Here is a 27,773-nt window from a genome sequence, read left to right on the forward strand (position 1 = left end):
TTATGACTGGGTTAATAAAGTTTATAAGGCGATTTCCAAACAAATTATTCAGGTGATTATCAAGTCCAGTTGATAGAGGTACGATAATAACAGTCCCGACCTTGATCGTTTAACATGAGCATGAAATCATTGCCCCTCTTATTATGTGTCCAGGTTTTATCTCAATCAGCGAGAAGTAATGTTGCACGAATTGGTGAGCAATGATGGTCCCATCGCAAGTTTTGCTGAGCAACGTTTCTTTTTGGAAATAAAATTTAGTTTGCAATTTATAAATGCACTTCTCGTAATTTTAGAGGAATTAAAATTAAAAATTTTCAAGCATATACCCCCCTCCCTCCTCCTAATTTCGCTCACGTGTCCGTCTTTAGCCCCCCCCCCCCACTCAAAAACTTGCTGCGCGGGCCCTGGATTTTAATGCTTTTCGGTAAAAAGTACTAAAATTGGCGAAAAGGTTTTCTCGTACATGAAATGCACCAAGTACATCAAGATGGAGATATAAAGTAAATTGATGTCGAAGGAAGAAGGGAGCCATAATAATTTTTAGGTGTTTTACCAGTCCACAAGGACAAAACGTGAAAAAATCAGCCCGATTTTTTCAAGTTGAGATCTAAACTTCCTAATGGCATCACAATAATATGACACTTGTATGGTGATTTTAAGCAAAATTGGACCACTATTCGTAGTTTCCATATGAGTTAAGGCACTTGAGTTTTTTAAGTGAAACTGGTGACAGTGTCCCTTTAATAAGCCATGTCACGAATCTGGAAATGTGAACAAACAAATTTATAAAATTTCCTAATAGCTCGCTGCTTAGCTCTTAGCTCGGCTCCTGTGTTGACTGACTGCCAGGGGCGTAGCCAGTTTTTTAAAGAGTTGTAGGCCTGGTCAATCGGCCCGTAAGGGCTGCTATTTGAGGTGGTTGGGGCAGAGGAGGTCGGCCGAGAATGTTTTTCATCAACTCTCCAAAAACAGGGGTTTGCATGACATTTATCATAAGCGACTTCCGATGGCGTACTACGCGACGGTAACCACACAAGGGGCCCTAAGCCCCCCTTTTCATCGGGGCTCTGGGGGCATGTCCCCCCCCCCCCCCCAGAAAAATTCAAGAAGAAGCTCGAAAATGCATTTTCCAGCATTCCGGGCATCAAAAGAAGTGCTGTTAATGATTTTTTTTTTTTTACCACAAAACAGGTTTCTTAAACAAACTATTTCTTTAGATGCAAATCATATAAACGAAATCTTAACAGACGGCAGTAAGAGGCCCTATAGATGGCAGTAGACTGCCGGTAGCCAGTTTTTATTGAAATCCCTGAAGAAAGCTATCTCCTTCACTTTCTGCTGATGGTATGTGTATTTCACAGCACTTAAATTATAACATTTCATAGGAAAGAATTGCGCCAGTGTTTACTCATTCCAAAATAAACGCACTTGCCTTTTATGGCACATGGCATTGTGCGTTTGTCTATCACCTGGCTAGTCTACAAGGCTCCCGAGTTTGCACTTGCTAGATGATGCAAGTGGCGGATCCAGACCTACAGATAAGGGGTGCACCGATCATCCAGACCCTAGAAAAAGGAGGGCCGCTCTCGAAAATAATTTTTGTCGGCCCTTCGGGCCTCTATTTGTTCTAAAAAAAAGGTGGATCTAGGGGAGGGGGGGGGGGGGGGTACTCCCCTAGATCCGCCACTGAAGCCTTAATCTCATCGCGAAAGGGTAGTTTTGATATGTATAATGCTAAGGTACGTTACAAATTGCTCTGAATTTATCTTGAAAGAGTTTCAGCCTGAATATTTTCTATCGCACATTTTTAAATTACAAGCTCGAATAGGTTGAAAACTTTATAGGCTAGCTACGCCCCTGACTGCTAGATTATAGCAATTGTCACAGGATGATTTCAATTTAAGGTCATTGCCCTGTATTGCATTGCGCATCCTTACTGCGCAGAATTTTACGCGTAATAAGCGCGCGAGCGCGCGCACATAAACAAAATCTCGGCTTTTTTCTGTGTGCCTTAGTCCGCGAGAGAAGTAAATTGTCGCTTTCTCGTAAACGAGCCTGGTGACCTATCAATTTTTTCTCATATTTTGGGTGTAGCGATCAAATTCTTTCTGTAAAATGAAAACAGATCAATTCTTGTGTTTGAAAAAAAATAAATTATCGCTAAAAACGTGTACTTTGCTAGACGCAGAGGAATTTTAAAGGAATTATATGGAATATACAATATGTACTTATTGACTGAGTGGGAGGGCCGGACGGGAAAATATTTGGCTCGAGGTCAGGACGCACGGACCTCGCTGCGCTCGGTCCGTACGTCCTGACCGAGAGCCAAATATTTTCCCGTCCGGCCCGACCTAACTCAGTCAATAAGCATTTTATCATATGACCTGACTGAATTTTTTTTTTCTTTCTATTCGTGGATACAGACGCGGCAGCCCGTTTCGCGCGCATTTTGAAAAGCCGATGGTAGCTCGTAATTTGTTTGGGAAGCCAGTAAAGTGCATTTGAACTGCCGATGTGCGTACAAAGTTTTTAAACTTCTGTTAAAATTGTCAACCAAATCTCCAAGTTTTAGCTCCATTCCAAGAAGATTTAAATCCGACTAAATGCCTCGTACATGATTGCAGTAAGTAGAAATTTCAAAGGAAACGTTTATGAAGGACTACAACAAAGAATTTGCACGACGTTTCGGCTAGTCTTGCTCGTCTCTCGGCGAAGACTGAATTTATCCTGATTGAACAACTTAGCGACGTTTCTTCTGAGCCGAAATTCACAATTGGTTTGAACGAGAGGATTAATTAATTTTCCACCAAGAAGGATTTTGGATATTAAAAACAACATTAGATCTTAATCTACGAAACTACATAAAGACTTGGAAAGGGATTGTACTGGCAGTTCAGGATTTTGCTTCGCTTCGTTTCCCTTCGGCTTCAAGTTGTTTTGTTTACCACGGATCATAGGATTCATGAACGTCTGCTGTTGCTGCTTAGTCCTTGAATTCGTTAGTTCCTCGATGATGTTGAGCTCTGCATTACAGTTGATGTCCAAATTGTGCTTAAAATGCTTTGTGAAAACAAGCGGAAAACTGTGTCATTATCAGGTTAGTCGTAAACATGTACTCGCATTTTGTTTGTTGTGATTAAAACTTACGCAGCAGAAAGAGAAATTTGAGTTTACTTCGCTTTTGCATTTTGTCTTCAATGTTTATCATGACTTCAAACCAGGATACGTCTTTGTCCGATTATGTTGGGTTTTTTTGACGGCTTTTATTTCGATTTTATTGTTGTTGTCAGGAGTATTTCTTCATCAATTGGCAAGTTTAAACACGTTTTGTTTTCATTTTTGCGCCTGCAAACTACATCGCTTTCTAGATAGTAAAGTTTTGATAAACATGTTGGACAGTCTTTGCCTTTTAGAAAAATCTTAACTATTGTTTATCTGAATTCAAAGCTGTGGAATCATTTGGTTCCAATTCCGGCATCTCGCAGCAGTAGCGGGGCCGTACGCCTTTCTAGTGGGGCCGTACGGCTTTTTCCGGCCCTGCTAGAGCGAGGCGTACGGCCCTCATACGGGACTTTTTTTCATATGGTTTTCCAAGGAAATTGCGCGCGGGTCCGTACGGGTCATATGATAAAAGGTCTTCCTGCTCCTAAACGAATCTGGTGACCCCCCTTTTTTATTTCAAAATTTAAGTTCCCTTAAAGTAATAAACCAGTAGGCGAAGTTTGGTTAAAAAATTGTGTTCAGTTCTATTTCACGGCAATGACCTTGGCCGAAATCAGATATTTCCGTCCCCAGAGCCCATCGTCCCTAAGATGACGCTGGGCTCTGGGGACGAGAAACTCTAAGTTTGCGTGACTTCCGTGACTTACCAAAAACCCAATGTCCCGGATATACTAATATGATAACAACAGAGCACTTTCGATTTGCTCGACGTACGAACTCACCGGGCATAAAGTGTTTTCCGTTCAGAAAGATCCTGCATCCACCCTACAGAAACAGAAATACAAGTAGGAACAAGAGAAATAGTTAGGCAATAGTGGGCTTGTGGTTTTTGGATAATTTGTGTTAGATACAAGCTTCACTTCGAGTGTGAATTGTCAAACCCGGAAATTGATATGCTGATCAGGGACAAGTTCTGTTCCTGGTAAGTTTTATATTATTCACAAGGCAAATTTGTATTTTTTATGTTCATACTCATCAAGTTATGTCCTTTAGAACGCTTCTCATCTTTCATTTGCTGTGCTTTGACAGGAATATCTTCGCAATTTAAGTAATAAGCACTGAATAAGTTTCAACTCCCCACTTGCTATAAATCTGTTATTCGGTCTGTTGAATATTGAGCGCTTTTGCCCTGGTTTTGGCGACTCGTCTGTCTTATCTTGTGATGGTTTCTTTGTTTTTTACACTGTTATCTTTAAAAAAAAAAAAATGATTTCTAGCTGTTCTGGGCGTGGAGAGTTGGTATATTTTCCGAGGAAGAACAGGAGTAAAAGCAAATTTTAATACATGTATTGAGCCACTGATACGGTTTGACACATCATACAGAGCTAGATATGCTGTTTTTTTTATTAGTTCGGCATCGGTTCTTTCGGTTATGAAAGCTTGCTTAAGAAAGAAACCGTTTCTTCTTGTGTGAAGTAAACAAGGGTAACTAAGTATTAGAAACATGCTACGATCGGCATAAATAATTACCCTGTTACGTGACCCAATAGAAGGCTCACTGTTTTTTCTCCATAGACACGTTGCATAAATGGCGCCTAAACTTGAATAACAATACATTATACATCCTTAGCCTCGTGTGGATGTTTTTTGACAAAGGACTTTTTACCTGAATATGAGGCTTAGGCCCAGGGGGGGGGGTACTTGCAGTATACATGACGGGGGGGGGGGGGGGGGTCCGACGGAGCTTCATATTGCAAACCCAAAAAAATACGTGAGCCTGAAATTTTACACCCAAAAAAATACCTGGCATCAAAATTTTCTACCCCAAAAAGTACAAGACCTAGCACCTCAATACTGATTTATTCAATCAAACAAGACGTTAAGACCTAAAAAAATACATGACAGATCTCTTGACCTAAAAAAATATCAAGGGTGTAAATTTTCAACCCAAAAAAATACGTCGGACTTCCCCGTCATGTATACTGCAAGTACCCCCCTGGGGGCTTAGGATGTATAAGTATTGTTATTCAAATGCAGTCGCCATTTATGAAAAGGGTCTATTAAAGAAATAATTAAATGAATGTTATAAATGCGATGTCTGAGAAGCCTGAAACCGAAAAGTCTTCGAAGATCGTTTGATGCTAGTAATGGTAGATCTATTAACTGAATACCGAATTATCGGTGAACAAGTTGTGATCATTGATCTTAAAATAATGATTAACATACCGTTAACAGTAACATAATGCATGGTTCAATTTGACCAGTTACCATCTCTCCCTGGGCAACTCTGGGACAAGTCTGGCCCTTTGGGCCTGGGGTGGGGAAGCGGTCTTGTGGTAGGGGGTGGGGAAAATCGAAAATAAGAACATGCTTCACTTTTTTGTTGACATGTTGGCGCTGGACTGCCTGCTCTGGTTTTTGTTATTATACAGAAATCAATATTGTTGTTTTAATTTTGTACACAAAATGAGGATGGTGTGTCCCGGGGGGGAAGGGGGGGGGGATGCAACAGGTCAAATTGAACCATGCATAATGTTAAAAGGTTAGGGACCGTTCACTTGTTATGTTGGGGATGGAGGGGGGTGGTGGGGATGTTGGGATTTGGAGGGGAGGGGGGTGACAGGCCAAAATAATATGGCTTCAAAGGGGGGTAATGTGAAAACAATTGCTGTGAAAGGGGGGGAATCAAAATAATTACATGTACTTTTTAGTGTTGTATGATGGCATCATTATTAGTGTGTAACTTCTACCAGAATACCTACAAAAGTGTTTCTGGGGTTCTGAAAATAAAAAAATTTTCCCAGGGGTACATACCCCCGGACATCACTACATTTTTTATGTAATGAACAGCATCAAATCAATTCCACCAATTATATGATTGCAAACACAGTTGACCCTCACTTACAATCGTGGCCCCTTCTAGCAATACTATTATTTTCACTAAACTGCAATTTTGTCTGATATTCAAAATTTAGCGCCAGCTTGATAAGTTGATTGTCATCACTTTTTTTTTTTGGGGGGGGGGGGGGAATATCAAAAATTTAGGATTACAAAGGGAGTCAGGGTACAAATTTATGATGAAGAGGGGGCATTATATTTTACAGCCACTGCCTATCAAATCCCAAAAGGTCGCTGTATGACCTCCATTATTATTCTTAGAAAGAAAAAAAAATTCTCGCAGAGGCTCAGAGGAAAAACATTTCCCGTAGAGTCCTCTTAATTTCTTTTAACTACCATACAAAACGAGGTTATAGGGACTATTTTAAACAAAAAGCATGTCGACCCTTCCAGTTTCAGCCGTTCAACCATTTCTGTTGATTATTTCCTTGCTCGTAGGAAATCATCAAAATCGCAAATCCGACTTGTACTTAAACTGACAAGGCGATAAGGCAGCACAGATATGGCTTCCGCATCCGGGACATCCTTGGAGCAGCGACGGTGGTTAGTGGTGGGCATTGCTCTTCAAAATGTACTCACTCCTTGTCTCAGAGATAAGGTTAAAAACGAAATGACGCCATTCTACCAACATATGGTGCGAAACTTTGGAATAGACAAGCAGACATACGCAGCTCACCAGAAAACAATGCCACCAAGCGCATTGAAGCTGAACTATGGAAGCATCAACAATAACGCCGCCTCGCATCCAAGCCCACGTCATTATGACTACTGTGTGAAGGATGAAGTGTCTTTAGCTAAGCTGTTTATGAAACCTTTCATGGCACATTTTAATGCATTTGACAGTTCATTTGATGCTTCAGCAGCCTTGGCTGTCCTTTGTGGCGCACCACCATTTACCTCTGCAAAACCGTTTGCTGAAGATGTGAGGTCTAACGTACGTAATACATGGGCGCACTGTGACTTTGCAGCATGGACAGAAGCATTTTACGATAATTGCTTCGATCTCATGGAAGCCTTGGTCGCAAACCTGAGATTTACGCCTGCCGATGAAACGAGAATTTTGGGTGAACTCAGACTATGGAAGACACAAGGTAAGTCAGAAAACAGAGTACATTTTGGGATATTTTACATGCAGTTAGACTTGCTGATAAATGAGCTGTTTGCAAGGAGTTACTAAGCGCTTTTATCTACTTTTATTAAACTTTGTCAAAACACCAGTCTAAGCAGGCGGTGTTTGAAAAAGTTGGTAGACCCAGGCATAAATTCTGCACAAGACAAAGATTCTAGTTTAAATAATATTTAACTTATACCACTTAGAAAAGTGCACAGTTATTATCAAATCTGATGGAGCACTAGCCCTAACCATTATTAAACTAAAGAAAGTACTGAGTCGTCATTTGCCTTATGTGTGCTTGGCTGCTTTTATTATTTCCACAGGATTGGATATGTGCCTCGGTAAACCACTCGATGATGCTCTTCTTGATATCATACGTAAGCAAGTCCAAGGACTGTCTGACGCATTGGACGACTACAAAGAAAACGAAGATACTAAGGTACGTGCTACTATTGAATTGTTCAAGTCTGAGTTTGACAAAGGCGTAGTCTTACTTCAAGAAAAGCAGTCGTGTCTCGAACGAAGATGTCAAGAGCTTCAGCACAGTCATGAAGTCATGAAAGAAGAAGTCAGTGCGAAGGATGAGGAACAGAAAGAACTTCTAAGGGAAACAGAATTACAATTGCAAATGAAACAAGAACAAGTTGAAAGCTTCTGTAAAACTTTGGAAGTCAAAACTTCAAAAATGCAAAATGATTTGGAGCAGCTGAAGACAGCGATTGATATTGTATCAACTTCCGAAGATCACAAACAGATAGTTTTCGATGCTCCAGAACAAAACAAGTGGTTCACAGGAAGAGAAAACGAAATGAAAATTCTCGAAAGATGCCTGACATTTGAAAGCGACGGGGAACTGAAGATGGCTGCCATTTGCGGACTTGGTGGAAGCGGTAAGACCACCTTGGCAGCTAACTTTGCATGGAAACGTAAATTCGAGTATGAGGGAGGGGTTTTTTGGTTCTCCATGGAGGATGACAGAAAGTTTGAAAACACTGTGAATGACCTAGCTCTGCGTTTAGAAATACGGGCAAATTCTTTCGATTTGACCTTGTCTGACGTTTTAACGTGGATCTCAAAGCAGACGAAACCCTGGTTACTGGTTCTTGACGATGTAGACCAACTTAACCTCTCTGACCAAATGCAGAAAGTTTTGTCTGGAAGGTGGAAACGACAGGCAAAAGGTCATCTCCTACTAACAACAAGACGTGAGAAAAGAGAGATAAGTCAATACCTAGATCTTGAGCTATCTTGCTGTGTTGATGTTTTCTCCTTTACAGAAGATGAGGCAAAGATGTTTCTTGCTACTCGATGTAGTGTCGATTGTATTACTGGACAAGAAGAAGTGCTAAATGAGCTGGTAAATGAACTCGGTTGCCTGCCTCTAGCTTTAGAACAAGCTGGTGCACATATCAAAGCCCTTCAGTGCCCCATTTTTGCGTACCTGGAGGAATACAGAAGCCAACGAATAAAACTCTTGAGTCAACATCCGGCTAAGCCATCGTGGGAGTACAAGTCCCAGAGCCGCCTGGCGGTTCATACGACATGGCTTTTAAACTTTGAATACGTCAAGAAGTCAGCACATGGAGAATTGGCATCCCGTTTTGTGCAAGCGGCTGCATTTCTGGCCCCAGATGAGATCCAAGAAGAACTAATCAACCATCAACTGCTTTCTGTGGAAGATCCATCGGACCAAAGTTCTTGGCTTCCTCTCATGAAACATCACATTGTGGAAATTTTGGCCAAGTTTTCACTTTTTCAGAGGAAAACCTCGAGATCCCTTGGCTTGCACCGTCTGGTTCAGGAGGTCATTCGTAATAGAATGACTATTGAAGAAACTGCGTCATCATTGCTTAAAGCGATTCGACTTCTTCATCTGGCCTTTCAGGGCTGCCCATCACCAGATCAAGTCCTGACGGATGTTGCCTGGAATGTGCAAGAACAAGCATCCGCGTCTGTGGCTGATCCCTCGATGTTCCATCTGTGGTCCAAGTTAACCAGTCATGCGTCTGAACTGCAACAGCATGTAATGTCATTTCTGGATCAGCAGCACATTGCACGAGAAGTCAAAAAAATTGTTTTAACTCGTGAGACGTCTCGTGTTATTTATGAAAATGCCGTGCAATTAAGCGTGCATGGCCACCAAGAGGAAGCCAAGGAAGCGGAACGATTTGCACTTCAAGTTTTGGACGCGTGTACAAGTGATAGTATGGCCCTTCCCTTGGGCAAGTTAGAGAAGTTGTTTCCACATACTCTGCCCCTTTCACAAATGTTGCAGAAAACTATCTTGTACTCATCTCAGCCCCAAAATGAAACGAAGTTTGGGGCGAATGAAAATTGTGAAACGGCTGACATAGATGCGATCCGTTTGCAAGGGAATTCGTTTTTCAAAGATGGTCATTTTAATGAAGCAGTGGAGACCTACACTAAAGCTATTGAAGCAAGCAAGGGAACAGGAAACCTTGACCCACGCTTACTAAACAATAGAGCAACCGCCTATCTCAAACTAGGAAAGTTTGAACAATGTTTTCAAGATTCTGAAAGGTATATTAACATTATGCCCAACTGCTGGAAAGGATACTCAAGGAAAGCTTTGGCCCTAAATGGACTTGGAATAATGCTTCCTGCCTTATGTTCCGCAGCCATTGCCTATTATTATGAAGCAAATTGTTGTCGTGGTTATGAGGCCTTTAGAAACGTATTCCAAGATCTGGATGGAAACTGGGAAGTTGTTGAATCTTCAGAAGCACTACAACAATCTTTAATACGAAACAAGAGCCAACGTTTGAGGAAGAAAGCGCTTCTGATAAGAAATGGCCAGTATGAAATACCAGATGTAGAACGTTGTAAGGACATCATAACTGGTGAAACGTTATACACACTCAAGGGTTCAAATGCTATTGTAGACACCACATTGACTGCCCTTAGTACTGAACCAGACGTAACAATAACATGTGATGCGATTTTCTTTTTTAAAAAATGTTTCTTTCAAAGCATCACTTTATCCGCAAAAGAAACAATTTTTGTTGAACGGGATGGAAAGGTTCAGTTTCATAAATGCAGTTTTCTGAACGCAGCATCAGACATGCCAGTGATATCAATTAAAGGAGCTGCAACATTTCTGGAATGCACAGTCAAGGATAGCGACGGTAGTGGAATAGTTGTGGCGGGGTCCGATTCGTCAGCCGTACTGGTAAAATCTCACATTAGTGGAAATGGTAAAACTGACCCATACGCCTTCGGGATAAGAGTGTTTAATAAAGGAAGTTTAATGGTTCGTAAATGCCACATCTATGGAAATACGAGAGGAATTTGGATTGATGAAGGTCCAGTACAGGATGTTTCAGCAAAGGGAGCGATAATAACTGGTTCCGAGATCTACGACAACAAATACGATGGTGTTGCCGTAGGTGGTGTTCCTGGGTCTATGTCTCCCACGGTAATCATCCGGAAGTGTAAGATTTTCCACAATGGCACTTTTGGCATCCGCGCTACATTGAATATCAATGATGTCCTCATTGAGGAAAACATGATATTTGAAAACTATTGGTGGGGAGTTTGTGTACACAACAATTCTGGTGGCCACTATAGACGCAACGAGATTTGTAATAACAAAATGGGTGGCATCATAGTCAGCAACCAAAGTCCAGGAAAGCCACCCTGCGTGGTTGAAAACAACTTTATCCATGATAATTGTGGCCCAGCTTTTTACGAAGGACTTCGCTCGTCTGAACGTAATTCATTTCCACCTGAACTGCACGTGTATTTCAAGAGTCTAGGACCAATGATTTGCGATCCATATGATCGTTTGGAGGCAAACATGGCCTTTCCTAACATGGTTTCGGCAGTGTTTAAGTCCAATGAATGTCTTCGAAATGACCATGGACAGCAAAACATTGAAACAGCCACACTAAAAGCATACTGCGGTTTTTGTCTACGACGTAATATTGCATTGAAATCTTGCAAAAGTTGCATGACAGCAAGGTACTGTGGAAGAAAATGTCAGAAGCTGCACTGGGGCAAACACAAGTACATCTGCAAAGCTAGTGGGAAGAAAAACGCCATAGAAGTTTCGGTGCCTGTGACTGGGTATTCGACGGTCTGGAAGGCATATCCTGGTCTCGAACCTTCTGGCCCAGACTATGCTTCCCCTCCTCCAAGAGACGGAAGCCGTTTTGTTGTGAAAGTACAAACCATAGAGGATTCCGGTCCGTTTCGTGACATTATAGATATGAGAGGACTCGTCACTAATGACCAGGATCCAAATAAAGCCACTATGAGGATTTATGATCGCAGCCATCATGTTTATTTCGATTTTAGTTTTAAACCACAAATCTATCATTTAGTGATGGAGTTTGGAATGATGGGAGTGAGTATGTCCTTCACCAAGAAATTATACTGTTGGGCGGCATTCAAAGATGGCAAAACTCTTCGAATATTCACTCATGAATTTCCACCGGTACAAAAGTGGTGAGACTGCTAAAAACCATTTACGTAAACACAGTTGCGCATTGTCGAGAGAGAGGTAAGATATCTTTCTTCAATGATTTGCATGCTCTTTTACACCCGGGTATACATGGACATGCACATCGAAAATGTCTTACACCTCTTGAAGGCTGTTTACCGTGAAACATGATGCCCTCGTCTTCATCTTGATTTTCTGTCACTGACACTGCAGCGATGGCAAGAGTCGACGACGCAACGTTAGTGGAGCACTGCATTACGTACTGATTTTGCATTAGCTAAGACTGATAACTGCATTACGAGAATATGTTAATAACAACCTTTGTAGAACCTTAGAATCGACTTAGAACCTCTGGAGCACTCAAGGAAATTAAAAAGTTTTAGGAGATATTATTGAAGCCACAATTTACCTGTGTACAAACACACAGTTTTGATAATTTTGTCGAAGGTTCTTTGTCAATAGACATTACTGGACCGTAGAAAATAAATAGAGTGTTGCAGTGTGGCACTTTAGCTTTCAATTCGTGTAAATAATGTGTTCAAAAACGGCTAAATAGTTCTTGAAAAACAGCGAAATGTTTCGGGAAAACCCCTTCATCAGCCCCAAATGAGCCGTTGATATTACTGGACCGTGCTTGATTATCAATGAAAAGTCTCAGTCGCTATATTTTGTCAGAGTATTTCTCATTCAGTGAATTGTAACTAATTGTCAGTGGAAGTCTGGTTTTATTTATGCAATTGAACATGACTGCTGCACTTTAATCTACTTCAGTAAGGCAATCGACTGTTAACTATACTTAACAGTGACCGCGTTTAGGAACTTGCTATAAAAAAGAAGCAGTTATGGCTGTTTTAGAAGTTATTTCTGTGTTGAATAATCCAGTAGTATAGTAAAAGCGCGTATGTTTTTTTATAGCTTTTTAGGATGCACGGCTTTTCCGTGAGCCAGTTTTTTTATTATATAAATGCTGATGTTTATAGCTACTGTGCATAAAAAAATAAAGATCAGTATTGACGTAGAGCAAAGATAAGATTGTGCTCATTAGTGGGTAAACGTCGCTTTCTTGCACAAAGACCACACGTCGCATTAATTAACGTAGCATCCGCAAGTTTTGTCAGAGATAAGCTGTTGCTAATTTGTCATCAGCGAAACGACTAAGTGGTGGTATGGAATCGAAATGACGACTATCAAGGCTACATACCGAGCGGATAAAGCATTTGAAAAATGGAAATCTAACGATAGTTTGGGATTTGTTTTATTTAAAAGCTTGTGTACCTAGAATGTGGAGAAATTGACAACCTAAACCCTAAATTAAAGGGTGTCGAGACAGAGGTCATTTTGAAGGGTATCATCATAGCAGCGACAAAACCATAAAACCACTATCCCTGCAAAAATTTGACCTTGTGCACATGGCCCTGAAGCTAAACGAGCTGTACTCCTTGTGACAGGTTGTGAAGGCAAATTCCCCCCCCCCCCCCCCCCCACCACACACACACACACACACTCACACAACCCAGATTTTTACTGTTACACGAGCCTAAATGTATCAGCGCACACGATGGGACGTTCATAAATTGAGTTACAAAGCCTTTTGGATCGGAAATCGCCTGATGAAGCCTCGTAGTTTCGTTCGTGCGATTTTGTTTTAGATCTCAGTGTATGAAATGACCAGATAAGATGAGATTAAACGACCAGAGAAAGTGCAGTTTAGATCATGGATGTTTTCTTTATTTGAAAACAAACATTCAATTGAAGTGGTTGTTGTTGACGATCAAAGGGCTAATACGGAACTAGGCAAAATGCGATGAATCACTCCAAGTAATACTTTAGTCGACCTCATATCAAGTTAAATTTAAAACAGTCCTGTCTTCTTTGATTATCTTCTTTTCAAAACTAAATTTCTTATATTGCATTCAGAATTTTTTCTTGGATGATTCCAATATAATTTACTTGCCATTCCAGCTAGTATCTTCATGGGGGCCAAAATGTAAACTAATTTACTAATACTTATTACTAGTTTACCGACAGATTTATTAGTATACTTCATCTTTGTCGGAAGTTTTTGCCAATTATTTGTTATTAAAAGTTAAGTTACCCCCACAGCTCAACGTAAAGTACGTGTAATAAACTGAAGAGTTCGTTTACTTCACCGCTAATTGCCCCGTATTATACCTGTTAACACGCAAATTAAAAAGCGCAAAAATTACATTCGTTTCACAAACAATTAGGCACGAACACGATTATTGACACTCGGGTTTCTTTATTGCATGCGCAATGATGGTGCATTAAACAAGTGAATCGTGACGAGTCACTATTGGTCATTTCAGATCGTAAGTTTTTTGCTTATGTTTTAACCTGAACTTGAATTGTAAAAGTTATAGAATCACAGCCATTTAATTTTAAAAGAGCAATAGTTATAAACTTTGGAATCGTAGCGCATCTTTGTAATATGTTGACTAAATGTTAAATAAATATACCATTTCCCAGTCCAAATGATATTTCCCTTCTGTTTGATTGAAGCCTAACAGCTTTTCTGCTGTTTCCTATCCTAGTTAGTGCTCCTGAACCCACTGAATCTTAAACGTGCCAAAGGTGCATTGAATGACCATGATTTTTACAACCGACCCTTTTCGTCAGTTTAAATTGCCTACTTTTCTCGACTTTTAGGAGGAACTGCCTGGCTTTTCCAATGTGTAATGCGCGCAAAGAGTACTAGACGATTCCAATATAGTTTTATTTGGCGTATTCTAACGACCATTTTTAAAGAACCTAGACGGGGGTTAATAGGTAGCTGTACACTTGAGAATGACGCAAAAGAAAGAATCTTTGTCGGAAGATTTTGCTAAGTCATTAATTTCCCATACAATATTAGCGACCTTGCTGTATTAAAAAGGCTGTGTCCGGGAGCTGTGTTAACAATCTTGGGAGTAAAACAGTGTTGCAAACTAAAACCGTAAGTATTTATTTGTGATGCGCTAACCGTTTTTTCATCTAGTACCTTAGAATTTGCTTTCTTTTCTTCTTTTTAACCAAGTGTCTGTAAGTTTCAGTGTTCTGTCGCAGGTAGAAAGCATTGCTTGTACGAAAAACGGAAACTGAATGAAAAAAATTTATTGTTCAATGGGCCAGTTCAAAATAGCTTAAAACTATCAAAAATAAATAACTTCATTCCAGGGGAAAAGGAAAAAATTACATTTTACCAGTGGAAGCTGGCAAACCGATCTTAACGAAATATCTTCAGATGCACTCCACGCAAAAGAGTAATTCTTCAAAATCATTTTCTGACTGTTCTTGATTGCTTGCGGCAGAAATAATTGCAATGTGCCCAATTTGAACCTTTGGTAGTATGATAGTGAGATTGCTTCTTTCTCTGTGCTCATATTTTTTTTGTATTTCCTATTTCTCTGTACATGTAGTTACAATGAAGACCATTGTTATCTTGATGCTTTTCTCCTTGGCGTATGTATCTGCTGGACCGGTATGTTCTTACGTCTGATTTGTTTTCATTTGCATTTTTTGGTAGGCCTTTATTCAAATCTTTCATTTTGATTCATTTGGCAATTATTAAAGGAAATAGCACGATTTGAGTGCAATTCATGATTAATAGGTACTCCGTGACATTTTGAAAATTCTTAAAAATGTATTGGCCGAGTGTTCACCACGTAAAGATGCCGCTAACAATGGTCTGCTCATTCGCATCAGCGCCTGACACTGATTTTGTTGCAAATCATATTTTGCTCATGCATACTTGTGTCCACTCCTCTAAAAATGGCAGGTCATTTTTCAAAATTATCGAAGGGCGATTTGAAATAAAAATTTGAAAGTTTAATCTACTAGATTAAATACAAACTCAGTTATCAGATGATACAATTATTATTGAACTCGGTTTTCGCAATTTTAATTTTAATTTTTTAATTTCCGCGCGCTCTCATTGGACAAAACCCATTACGTGGTTCAAAATCGGACGATCGGTATCCAGACAATATACCCCGTCCGTATTAATATCTGTCGCCCGATTTTATAGAGAAGTACAAAAAAAAACGAACAAAAGTTAACTTTCAGGGCCAAAGTTTTAATCAAATCAAATTTCGTAAAACCAAACAACTTGCATAATTACAAACACAATATACGCCGTGATTATCACTGCAGGTTTCTTCCTTTTTACCTCGATAAAGCGCGATGCAAAACTTTATTGGAAGGTAATAAAATAAATAAACCCCTTTTGAGAATAGTGCCTTGGTTGAAAGATTGTCCTCAGAATTTCACAGTTGTCTCGAGACTGGCCCCGGACTGGTCTCAGCACACAGTGAGTTTTCCTTTTTTTCCCCAAGACTCCTTGCAAAAGTCGCTAAGATTATTAATGTATCTAAAGCGGCTTTTGTTGTCTATCAATTGTTTTATTTCTTCTCTTTTTTATTTGAAAGCGTTTTGTTGTGGCCATGACCTATAAACCCCCATAAAATTTCTGTTTTCTGAAGCTCTTTATAAACTCTCGGCCCACGGGGCACTTACAAATCTGCCGCAGCGAGTCCACGGTTCAAGCTGTTGTTGCCCTAGGGAGTTAGCGAGTTTTGTCGGGGGATATAATAACGTAAGTTACGTTGATGATAATCTAATGTCCCTCTTATTTTGTTTCCACAGCGTCCGCTCGAAACAGGTACGATAAACTTTGTTTGGATTTTAAGAGGCGTTATCATAAACATCAATTCGGAAACATTTACCTCAATGGAAACCTCAAAAATAATGGTCTAGTACTTTTTGTTAAGGGGTTTTTCACATATAAGTTATGCATGCAGACATTCCCAGATACTAAACTTGTGTCTTGGAAAATTGCGGAAAATTAATTCCAAATTGCTCTATCTTTAATTATTCACTTTATTTCTTGATCTTGCATTTGGTGCTATTGATGGCACATTCTATGTACGAGCGAAGGTAATCCATCACTATTTAAAGAGCAACGTCACGTAAGTCTTTTTTTGATTACATTGAAATTGAAGAAAACCTCAAATTAAAAGTTTACTAACGTAAAAAAAATAAAAAAGGAGTAATAAACACGCGAAAATAACAAATGAAAAAACTTGCCAGGTTTTTAAAGATGCGTTGCTCGTATTGTTTAAATTTTCTTCCGCGCGGCCATTCAAAAGACGCGAATCTTGAATTCACATGAATTTTGACCACAAATGCAGCAAAATCCCTATGAGTGTTAAAAAAACTCAAGATGCTCGCTTTTGAATGGCGGCGCGAAAGAAGATTAAGTGGTGAACAATATAAACAATAGAGTGTTTGTCTCGGAACTATCGGTCTGATTGTTGCCCCTTGGAAATTCGATGTTCTTAAAGCTAGCGGTAGCGCATTAAGGCCAGTTTACATAGTAATTGCCAGTGTAAGCCGAGCTTTAGTCCTCGAGGCCCGCTTCTCGGACTAAATATCAGCCGATAGCTCCTCGATAGAAAAACTCTATTGCCTAAAGTGAAAACAATTGGAGAGCCAAAGTTAAAAAATAAGAATAAATTACTATATGTACTATATAGCCAATCAGGTAAGCGGGTTTCCAATAGAACACGATTGAGTTTTTAATTTCTACTAATTTTCGATAGACTGCCCTAGGAAAAGGCCTCGAAACCTTTTTACTAATTACGGTGTTTTGTAAAAGAAAGTAATGCTAATAACGGGCACGGGGCGGGAATCAGGAGGGGGAATTATTAAGCCGATGGATCCCCTCCAGGCGATTGGTTTTTACTACAGAACTTGTACACTTTAAATATGTTTAAGCTTATATATAATGTTTTCCATATGTCAACTTGCAGGGCTTACCCTGGGTGGAAGCTGCAACGATTGTCAACTGCCAGCAAACTGTCGTGGAGTCCGATATTCTCCTTGTCACCTTAAACCTTGTGATCCTGGTTTTAAGTGCATACCATGCTCTTGCAATTGCTTTGCGCGGGAGTGCATAAAAAAACACTGAACTTATGTACTTAGCATATAACCTGTCTAGGCAAGAAAACGTAACATGTACTACAAAAAGTACTTCAGTGAGCCTCGTAATTTAAACTTAAAAGACGTGGTGTATTTTTAACTAACCAGTAGGTAATACAGCTATACACGTTTACGTTCATTCACATGAAGAGTGAATAAATAAAACGCTGTGATTAAACATTGACATATATAACACTGATGATCTTGTGTTTTCATTTTTTATTTAGTGAGGCATTGCAGTGTCTACAGCACAAAAACCCGAAGTCATTTTGAAACTCTCAAAATTAAATTAAGTTATTATAGCTCAGATAAGGTTGAAAACAATAATTACAATCTTGATTTGATCATTACGGAACTTAATACAGATTTTAAATACATTCACAGAGAAAAGCAGATATTCCATATAATATTTTAGTACAACGCAGTGGCTAACTGTTAGCAAAATGCTAGCAGATCTGATAGACTACGGAGTTAGCTGTCTTCCATCGATTGTTAGCAAAAGCCAATGACCCACTGTTGGAAGAAAAACCTTGCAGTCTGCTCGCACCCACTATAGATCACAAGCATAACTTAGTGACCAACTACTAGGAAGTGTTTACACGAGAAAACCTGCGCCCGGCGTGAGTTTCATACCAGGATGACATACCGATTTCGTGTGGCGTTTACATGCTATAAGAAATGCGTCTGTTTTCTCATCATCTCATGTTCAACGTAACGATGCCATTTTGGATTGACGAAACTTACGCATGCGTTAAACGTACACCGAGAGGCCTATTGTATATCAAAGCGAGTGACTGTTCTTCGTTTACATGATACTGTTGCGAGATTCTCTCTTCAGTGCAGCAATCGGAGTGAACTTGTGCCAGTATGACGCGTTCCGGTATGACATTTTCTGGTAGAGAGAACCGAAAGTCGTTCGGGTATCATATAAACATCCCCTTAGGTAAACTGGCAATCTGATCGGCTATGACGCGAGAACGGTCTAACTTTCGTTAGCATAACCCACTGATGTCTATTAGGTAATCGCACAATCGGATTGGCTACACCTCTCGCCAACTATCAGCCGATAGAAACCTCGAGCTTGCCGTCTAATTGTTAAATAGACTGCCCTGGAGCGCGCTCAAGTAAAATTGCCAAAATCACAATTTAATCACAATTTCGCTGAACTTTTTGTTGAATGGTTCTGTCTCTAGGTTATGCTGAAACAGTAAACCTGTTATAGTAATAACATTACTCCCACAGCTCACCGTAAAATACGTGCAATAAACTGAAGCTGTTTGTTCTACTACAACCCCAGTTATTGGCAAGGGCACGAATATTTTGGGGTCAGTAAATTTTCGGTACAGTATGTGGCCCTTGGTCCGGACGAAAAAGACGCGAACGTGTATTTCTCAGCTCAGAAGAAGAGCAGTGAGCTGAGATTTGTCCTGTAAGTTACCGTGACATCCAGCTAACATGTGAAAAGACAACAGCTTCTGTACTTACTCGATTACTCTGTAATATCGAAAACGGTGGTTCGGTTTGACGGCCCTTGGTCCGGACAGCGGGTCCTTGGTCCGGACAGCACGCAATATTTACGCAACATTTGTCCAAACTCCAATTTAACGAAGCTTCTTGCACATTTTTAATATATTTTAGTGAAATTCAGAAAAATGAAATAAAAATTTTATGGAAGAGAGCCTTATTTCGTCTCGTCAACAATATACAGTGAATATAGTAAAGCGCTTACTTATGAGTATGATGAGCGTGATTTGCAAAGTTTGAATTAAAACTCCTCGTTAAGTTTTGTTACTGTAAAATGAAGTTTATTATGCCTTAGAACTAAAACGAAAGGTGTATCTTTTGTCAGACTCCTTTTCTTTCAGTATTATTTAGCTTGCCACCTTCAAAAGTTTTTAAGTTGTATTTGGTTGCCGTCAGTGTCCGGACCAAGGACCTAGTCAGGAAAATTACTTAGAAATTTTATTTCGTTAGCTTGGACGGAAACTTAAGCGGTCAATCAAATTATTTGCACTAGTCGAAAGAATATTTCCTATACATCAATACTAGCAAAAATTACCTCTTTTAGCGTGCTCATTTCGGATATACAGGAATGAATAGAAAACCAGTTAATTTGAGGCCCCATGAACAAATAAACATCGCGAAAACAAACTTCACCTACCTTCACGTCGACTTGAAATTCTCGACATCACCGCTAGCAGAAAAGCCTTCGAGCGAGGTTTAGACAGCAAACAGGTCAAGAAATCTTTGGAAAGGTTCAGTTTTTTTAAAACTTTGTTTCCTATCGAAAAAATACACGATAAACCGAAAGCGTCCGGACCAAGGGCTGTCCGGATTTAGGGCCACATACTTGTACTTGTTATTCTCAATCCCAACGATTTTTTCTTGTTTGGTTTAAGTCATTACTTTAAGTCATTACTTTTCCCTGCCTTAGTCGTTTTGTATTACCACTCTTTTAAAATTTAGCATTTTACACAGCGTAGGAAGAAAGAAAATGGCATCACTATTACACTGATTCAATACACATTAAAAAAATGTGAAGAATATGATACACAACGTGAAGTATTGGGTCAACGAATACTTTAATCAAATGTACGCCGAACAACGCTAAAACTTTACGGAATAAAATGGTATTGAATAAATATACTGATTCCCTTTTAAAAAAGGTCTTTGGTTATTTCATGACGTCACTTGTCACCATAGCAACAGTATAGCCCGTTAAAAACACACTTTATTTTGCTTAAGTGCTTAGATTCTACGTAGTGGTTTAAGAGCCACCTTAAAGTTTCGAAAATTTAAGGTGGCTCTGAAACCACTGCATTTTTATATGCTGGTCATTACTCAATAATAAAAAAGGGGGTCACCGAGCTCGTGTTTGAGTTAATTATAAGCACTTAAAGCAAAATTTAAGGGTGTTTTTAACAGGTTATACTGTTGCCATGGTGACAAGTAACGTCACGAAAATGACCACAACTTGTTCAGCAATGATTGGACAATTGGTTGATATCATTTTTATACTGCAGCAACTGATAAAGACTTTTTAAAAACTGGAAATCTAACGGAAAAAGTTTGGGAAATGTTCTGTTTGAAAGCGTATGTACCTAGAATGATGAGAATATAGAGGATTTGACATTCTAAACCCAAACGGTGTCGAGACAGAGGACAATTTGAAGGGTCATCGTCACAGCAGCGACAAAATCCTACACTGCTCACACGAGTGGACATCGTATCCCTGCAAAAATTTGACCTAGTGCACATGCCCCTGAAGCTAAACGAGCTGTACTCTGTGACATGTTGTGAAGCCTTTCCCCCTCCCCCCCCCCCCCCCGACACACACACACACACTCCACCAAGATTTCCATTTACGCGACTGCCTAAATGTATCAGCACACATGACAGGACTGATAATGGATGTTTTCTATAATTTGAAAACACGTACACATTCAATTGAAGTGCTTGTTGTTGATGTGAAAGGGCTAATACGAAACTAAGCAAAATGCGATGAGTCACTTCGAACGGTACTTCAGTTGACGTCATATCAAGTTAAATTTAAATCAGTCGGGTTTTTTATGATTATCTTCTTTTAGATTAAATTTAATTAAATTTCTTATATTGCATTCTTCTGTGATATTGCTACACAATTATTTTTTTTTTCTTGGATGATTCCAATATATTCTGGTTACTTGCGACCTCTTCCAGCTAGTAGTAACTTCATGGGGGCCAAAATGCAAACTAATTTACTAATACTAATTACTAATTTACCGACAGATTATATTTAAGTATACAGTGGAACCCCGCTAATTCGAACTCGGTTATTTCGAATTCCCGGCTATTTCGAACAAAAACCCATTTCCTTTGGATTCCCCTTCAGTCATTTTCGAACTCCCGCTATTTCGATTTGTTTTTTGTTGCTTCTGACGGTTTGAAATAGCGGGGTTCAACTGTATTTCAAAATAATGGTGGATTTCCACTGATGCGTAATTTTTTACGTGCGTTTACGTGCTTGAAAAAATTTAGAAACAAAGTATGAACGGCTTGCGTACACATTTACGCAAGCTGTTCATACATTGTCTCTAATTTTTTTCACGCACGTAAACGCACGTAAAAAATTACAACAACGATCTTTGTCGGAAGTTGTTGCCAATTATTTGTCATTAACAGTTTAATTACCCCACAGTTCAACGTATTTAATACGTGTAATAAACTAAAGCTCTTCGTTCACTTCGCCGCTAATTGTCCTGTATTATTCCTGTTAACATTTGTATATCGGTAAACTGCCCAAAAATAAACTCATTTCACAAACATTTAGGCAAGGACACGATTATTATCAATGGGGTTTCTTTAATGCATGCGCAATGATGGTGCATAAAACAAACGGATAGTGACGAGTCACTATATATTAGTCATTTGACTGCAAGTTTTTTTTACCATGTGTTATAAACTGAACCTGCATTCAAAAGTTTTAAAAACTGCCATTTTAAAAGAGTGATAGTAATAAACTTTGGAATCGTAGCGTATCTTTGTAATATGTTGACTAAACGTTTAATGTAAGTTTCCCAGTCCAAACAGTATTTCTTTCTGGTTAAAGCCTAAGACCTTTTCTGCTGTTTTCTATCTTAGTGCTCCTGAAACCCACTGACTCTTAAACGTGCCAAAGGTACATTGAATGAATATGATTTTTACAACCGACCCTTTTCGTCAGTTTAAAATACCACTTTTAATTTCTCGACTTTTAAGAGGTTTTTCCAATAAGCGTGCACAAAGACTACCGGCTGATTCCAATATAATTTTAATTTCGTATCCTAACGACCATTTTCAGAGAACCTGGAAGGGGGTTAATATAGCTGTACACTTTAGAATGACGCACATGAAATAACTATTGTCGGACGATTTTGCCAAGTCATCAACTGTGTTAATTTCCTTTATAACAATAGCGGCATAGCTGTATTGAAAGGGCTATGTCAGTGTAAGCAACTTACAATCTTTGAAGTAAAACTGTGCAACAAAGTAAGACCGTAGGTATTTATTTGTAATTCGCTAAACTCAGTTGTCTATTACCCGGGTCTATTAGTACATTTAAATTTGTTTTCTTTTCCTATTTTAAACCAATTGTCCTTAAATTTCTCTTTTGTTCTGTCGCAGTTAGGTAGCATTGCTTGTACGACAAACGGAACGCGAATGAAAATAAGTTTTAACTGTTTAATGAGCCAGTTCAAAATACCCATAAATTATCAAAAAGAGAAAAGAAGAAAATAACATTTAATAGTGGAAGATGGCAAACCAGTCGTACGAAATATCTTAAGCTGCACTTCGTGTAAAAGATTGATACTTCTGAACCATTTTCTTGCCGTTCTTCATTGCTTGCGGCCGAAAGAAGCTGAAAGAATTACAAAGTGCTCAATTTGAACCTTTTGTTGTATGATAGTGATAATGCTTATTTCTCTGAGCTCATATTATTTTTTTGTATTTCCTTTTTCTCGGCATGTACATGCAGTTACAATGAAGACCATTGTTATCTTGATGCTGTTCTCCTTGGCCTGTGTATCTGCTGGACCGGTATAATTTTACGTCTGATTTGTGTTCATTTGCATTTTTTGTAGGCCTTTATTCAATTCTTTCATTTAGATTCATTTGGCAATAAGTAAAGGAAATAGCACGAATCGAGTGCAATTCATGATTAATAGGTACTCGTGACATTTTGAAAAAAAAATGTATTGGCCGAGAGTCCGCCACGTAAAGATACCGCTTACAATGGTCTGCGCATGTGCATCAGCGTCTGACACTGATTTTGTTGCAAATCATATTTTGCTCATGAATACTTGTGTCCACTCCGCTAAAAATGGCAGGTCATATTTCAGAATCATCCAAGAGCGATTTGAAATTGAAATTTCAAAGTAAAACCTACTAGGGTTAAAAACAAACTCGGTTTTCAAATGATAGAATATGAATTGATTTCGGTTATCGCAAATTATGACCCATTGATCAATCTTTGGACAAACACATCACGTGGTACCAAATCGGACAGTGATCCAGACAACCGCTTCCGATTTGATATCCATTACCCGAGTTTATAAAACAGTGCAAAACAAAAAACAAAGTTAACATTCAGGCCCAGATTTTTAATTAAATTACCAAACAACTTTGTAATTATTTCCATGTGCATAAAATGAGCACTAAATGACGGGCCCCAAGGGACAAATTAAAGGGAGTTTAGCCAGGTTTCCCAAGTTGCCTTGTTTGTCTATCATTTGTTTTATTTCTTCTTCGTTTTTTGGTCATGACTTAAAAGAACTTACAATTTTTGGTTTAAGTCGTGTTATTTAAGCCTGGTTTTCACTAGCAAATACTGCCCTTGTGTCTTGGTTTTCACTAGCGACGCAAGCACAAGCTCAAGCTCAAGCACAATCACGCAAAAAGGACACGTTTTAATCCTCGTGCTTGTACTTGCCGCAAGCACAAGCACAAGCATCAACATGCAATGCGCTTGTGCTTCAGTTTCCTTGAGTCGAAACCATTTTCACGGTGAAATAAGAGCTGTTATCCTTGCGCTTGTGCTTGCGTCGCTAGTGAAAACCAGGCCTTAAGGTTTAAGCCGTTGTTGCCCTAGGGAATTAATGAGTGTTGTTTTGGGGAGGGTGAGGGGGATATAACAACGTATTAACTTTAACCAGATGACCATCTAACGTCATTCTTATCGATTTTTTCCACAGCGTCCGTTCAATGTATTAGGTAGGATGAACTTTATTGGATTTAAAAAAAGCGCTGTCATAAACATCGCTTATGAAAGGCAAAGGCCAAAAGACATATTTACCGGCATCAACGGAAAACCCAAAAATTATAGTTCTAGAACTGGTTATAGAGTAGTAGGCTTTTGTACATTATGCTTTTGTTTCCTCACTAAAATGCTTCACCTTAATGCTCCATTTTTCCCACTAAAATGCTCGGTCTTCCCCCAAAAAAAGTCACTAAAATGCTCGGATAATGCTCATTATACAAACGGTTTTTTAAATTAATTTCAAAGTTTTTAACATGGTGTTAACTGTTAACACTAACAAAAACGTACAAGTGTTGCAAGTGACAACAACAACGTATACAAGTTCATAAATACAGCCAAAAAAACAATCCTCGAAATCATCTACAAAGCTTAGTACAGAAAGTACTTGACTATCGCTAGAAAGTTGAGTTTTAGTCCTCATTTTCTCTAGAAAAAATAATTTCTTATTATTTTCTCGGGAAAAAATCAATTCTCCGAGAAAATGCCACTAAAATGCTCGAATAATGCTCAATGCTTTTGCCTCACTAAAATGCTTGCAGAAATGCTAGCATAATGTACAAAAGTCTATAGAATAGTTTACACATATCCCGGACATAAAGGTAATGCCTGCAGACTTTTTCAAATACTGCCCTAGTGTCTTGGAAAATCGCCAGAAAACTACTCACTAAAACTTATTTATTTAACCAATAACCTTCAATGATTCACTTATTTTTTTCATCTTGGTGCAAGTGAAGGCGATTCGTATGTATGAGTGGAGGTACCCAGTCATAAGTTTGGCAAATTTAAACCACAAATGCAAAAAATACTTCTTGAAAATGCACTTTAAATTACGAGAGAAATATAAACTAAGCAGTTGAAAAACGAGTGGCATAACGGTAGGAGCAAATAACGAATCATTATTAGCATGACCCAGTGACCGACAAAGGAGGGAAACTCGCAATCTGATTGGCTACGTAAGGGTGGTCTAATTTTCGATAGACTGCCCTGGAAGTGCAAGCAAGTAAATTTGCCGACATTACGAAGCAAAACTATAAATAGACCACTTTTACTGATCGTTGTGTTGAATAAATCGATTCTGGGTTATGCTAAAAAAAATCCCTCTGGGTTTCTATCGTCTAAGCCCATAGAAATCTAGAACTTGGCGAAGTAGTAAATTGGTGCAACTTCAACTGGTCGTGGTAAAGTAGGATGGGCGAATATTTTTGTGACCTGGGTAAGCAAATTTGAAAAAAACGATTTGATTTGGATAAAAAATTCGAAACCTTTACACTCTAACTACAGGGCCGTAACTAGCAAGAGGCAAGACGAGGCACTTGCCCCGTCTAGATTTTAACCCTTAATTAAAAACTAAATGTGTTTTGTTGGGAAAACAATCCCAAGTTGAACAAGATTTATTTTTCTCACGAAATACCTTATGAAAAATGTCGAGGAAAGAGTTTCAGAGCTTCTTGATTTCAAGATTTTCTGAATGGCATGCTCGAGAACCCCCTAGCAAGATCTTGCCTCATCTAGGCAAATGTCTGGTTACGGCCCTGAACTATGGTGCTTCGTAGTAAGAATACCGGTCGGGGCAGAGTTGAGGAGGAAGGGGAGCGGGGAGGAGGAGATTATGTATCCCTCCCGGGGATTGTTTTTTTCTATTACAGAACTTGTACTGTGATAAAACACTTTAAAAATGTTCTAATAATGTTTTTCATTTGTCAAATAGGTGGAGGTGTTCATTCGAGTTTTGCTTGCAACCGTTGTGATTCGCCAACAATTTGTCAATCTGGAGTGTCTCCTTGTTTCCTTGCTCCTTGTCAACCTGGCTTTCAGTGCAGACCATGCCCTTGTATTTGCAATGCACGGGAGTGTGTACTTTAAAATCATTAGCCTGTCTTGGCAAGTGAACGTGACGTGCATTGCACTTACTACAAATAGCAATTCACCGAGCCTTGCAATCAAACTTTTAAAGATTGTAACGTGGTGTATTCCTAATTAATCATAAGATATTGCAGCAATAATACTTGTACGTGTACGTATATTCACACGAAGAGTGAATGAATAAAAATGCTGTGCTTAACGTTGACATAACACTGATATCTTGACTTGCCATTTTTTAATTTAGTAGAAACATTACAGCATCTACAACACAAAAACCCGCTGGTCATTTTGAAAATCTCAAAATTAATTGCAGATATAAGGAAACTCTAGTAAGTTAAGTAATAATAGCTAAGCGTGCAGGAGTTATTTTTTTTCAATTTATGGGGTGGCTTGGGGTGAGACTGGGTGATGGTCCTGTTGGGATGGTTTATGTCATGGGTTGAGCTATTTGTTTATGGCAGCCCATCATGATGGAGTCACTTTCACAAAATTTGCTTGCAAACAAAATAAAGTTTACGTGCACTTTGATATGTCAGATATGTTTTATTCAATACGTAAATTTTCATCATTTTATTAAAAATCAAGAACTAATTTAATTATTAAAATGTCACGAAATGACACGTTGTTATTCTGTTTAAAGCGCTTATTTTGTTGCTAGCTTCTTAACAACCGCAACGTGATACCTTTGTTTGTTACAGTATACTTTTGGCTTTTTGCCAAACACTGTAACATGATATTAGTGTTTTTTCACTTTTGTAACATGATACTTTTGTTTTTTCTTAAAAACGAACGTAACACGATACTTTTGTTTTTCTCGAAAAAAGCCCTGTATCCATTTAAATGCTCAATAGTCATTGAACGAAAAGAAATAAAAGAAGTAATAAACGAATCAAATCAAAAGCCATCTCTTCGGAAAGTTCTTTAAAGCGCAGTACACGGCACCTAAAGTATTTGCTTCCTGTCAGAACTGTTTCAACAAAAGATCTTGTTCATTTCAAAAGATCTCAAAACGTAAATTTTCATTTAACAAAAGGAACTAATTTAAATTGTCACAAAACAACACGCTCTTATTCTGTTACCGCTATCGATATCGATCGTAGTTGATTTAACAGCAAAGCCATTCAAAGTTAATACCCATACCGGCTAATTATATGTCTCGACAAGATGTGTTAAGGTATAAACATAAACGCTACTTGCGCGAGAATTAATTCTGAATCAGTGAATAGAGGAAGACGCTTGAGAGACTTATTTAATTAATGGCGGTTTTCAGTTACCGCCAATTTTTTTGTGACAGTTTTTAAAGCGCAGTATAGTACACCTGGAATATTTGTTTCCTGTCAGAACTGTTCAACAAAGAGTTTGGTTCATTCACAACGTGAATTTTATTCAACAAACGACAACTAAATGAGTTATCAAATTGTCACGGAATGGCACGCTCTTATTCTGTTTTTGCTATCGTAGTTGCTTTTAACAACAAAATTTATACCTATCCCGGTTCATTAAATGTTTAAACGAAATGTTTT

The 27,773-nt window shown here is 38.8% G+C and overlaps 1 protein-coding gene across 4 annotated transcripts; it reads left to right on the plus strand.

Annotated features, from left to right (window-relative positions):
• The first annotated feature begins 6,408 nt into the window (after positions 1-6,408).
• LOC144655630 (uncharacterized) lies at positions 6,409-26,377 on the plus strand. Of its 4 annotated transcripts, none has more exons than XM_078515914.1 (5): positions 6,409-7,151; positions 7,498-14,589; positions 23,107-23,168; positions 24,323-24,341; positions 26,096-26,377. In XM_078515914.1, exons 1-2 carry the CDS (start codon positions 6,563-6,565, stop codon positions 11,643-11,645), a joined length of 4,737 nt encoding a protein of 1,578 aa, XP_078372040.1. In that variant the 5' UTR covers positions 6,409-6,562; the 3' UTR covers positions 11,646-14,589; positions 23,107-23,168; positions 24,323-24,341; positions 26,096-26,377. The 4 variants fall into 4 exon arrangements, with proteins under 4 accessions (XP_078372040.1, XP_078372039.1, XP_078372041.1 ...); XM_078515913.1 differs by lacking the exons at positions 23,107-23,168; positions 24,323-24,341; positions 26,096-26,377 and adding exons at positions 16,278-16,293; positions 17,444-17,513 and having other exon boundaries at positions 7,498-11,696; positions 14,509-15,114; XM_078515915.1 differs by lacking the exons at positions 23,107-23,168; positions 24,323-24,341; positions 26,096-26,377 and adding exons at positions 15,053-15,114; positions 16,278-16,293; positions 17,444-17,467 and having other exon boundaries at positions 7,498-11,696.
• The last annotated feature ends 1,396 nt before the right edge of the window (positions 26,378-27,773 follow it).

This window comes from Oculina patagonica, chromosome 5 (genome assembly GCF_052425735.1).
Source record: "Oculina patagonica isolate OP01 chromosome 5, crgOcupat, whole genome shotgun sequence".
Lineage (NCBI taxonomy): Eukaryota > Metazoa > Cnidaria > Anthozoa > Scleractinia > Oculinidae > Oculina > Oculina patagonica.

Bases quoted from the DNA above. Each gene is read 5' to 3' on its own strand.
- LOC144655630 (XM_078515914.1), top strand. From the start codon at position 6,563: ATGGCTTCCGCATCCGGGACATCCTTGGAGCAGCGACGGTGGTTAGTG. The intron at 7,152-7,497 runs GTAAGTCAGAAA...TTATTTCCACAG, and splicing joins CAGACTATGGAAGACACAAG to GATTGGATATGTGCCTCGGT.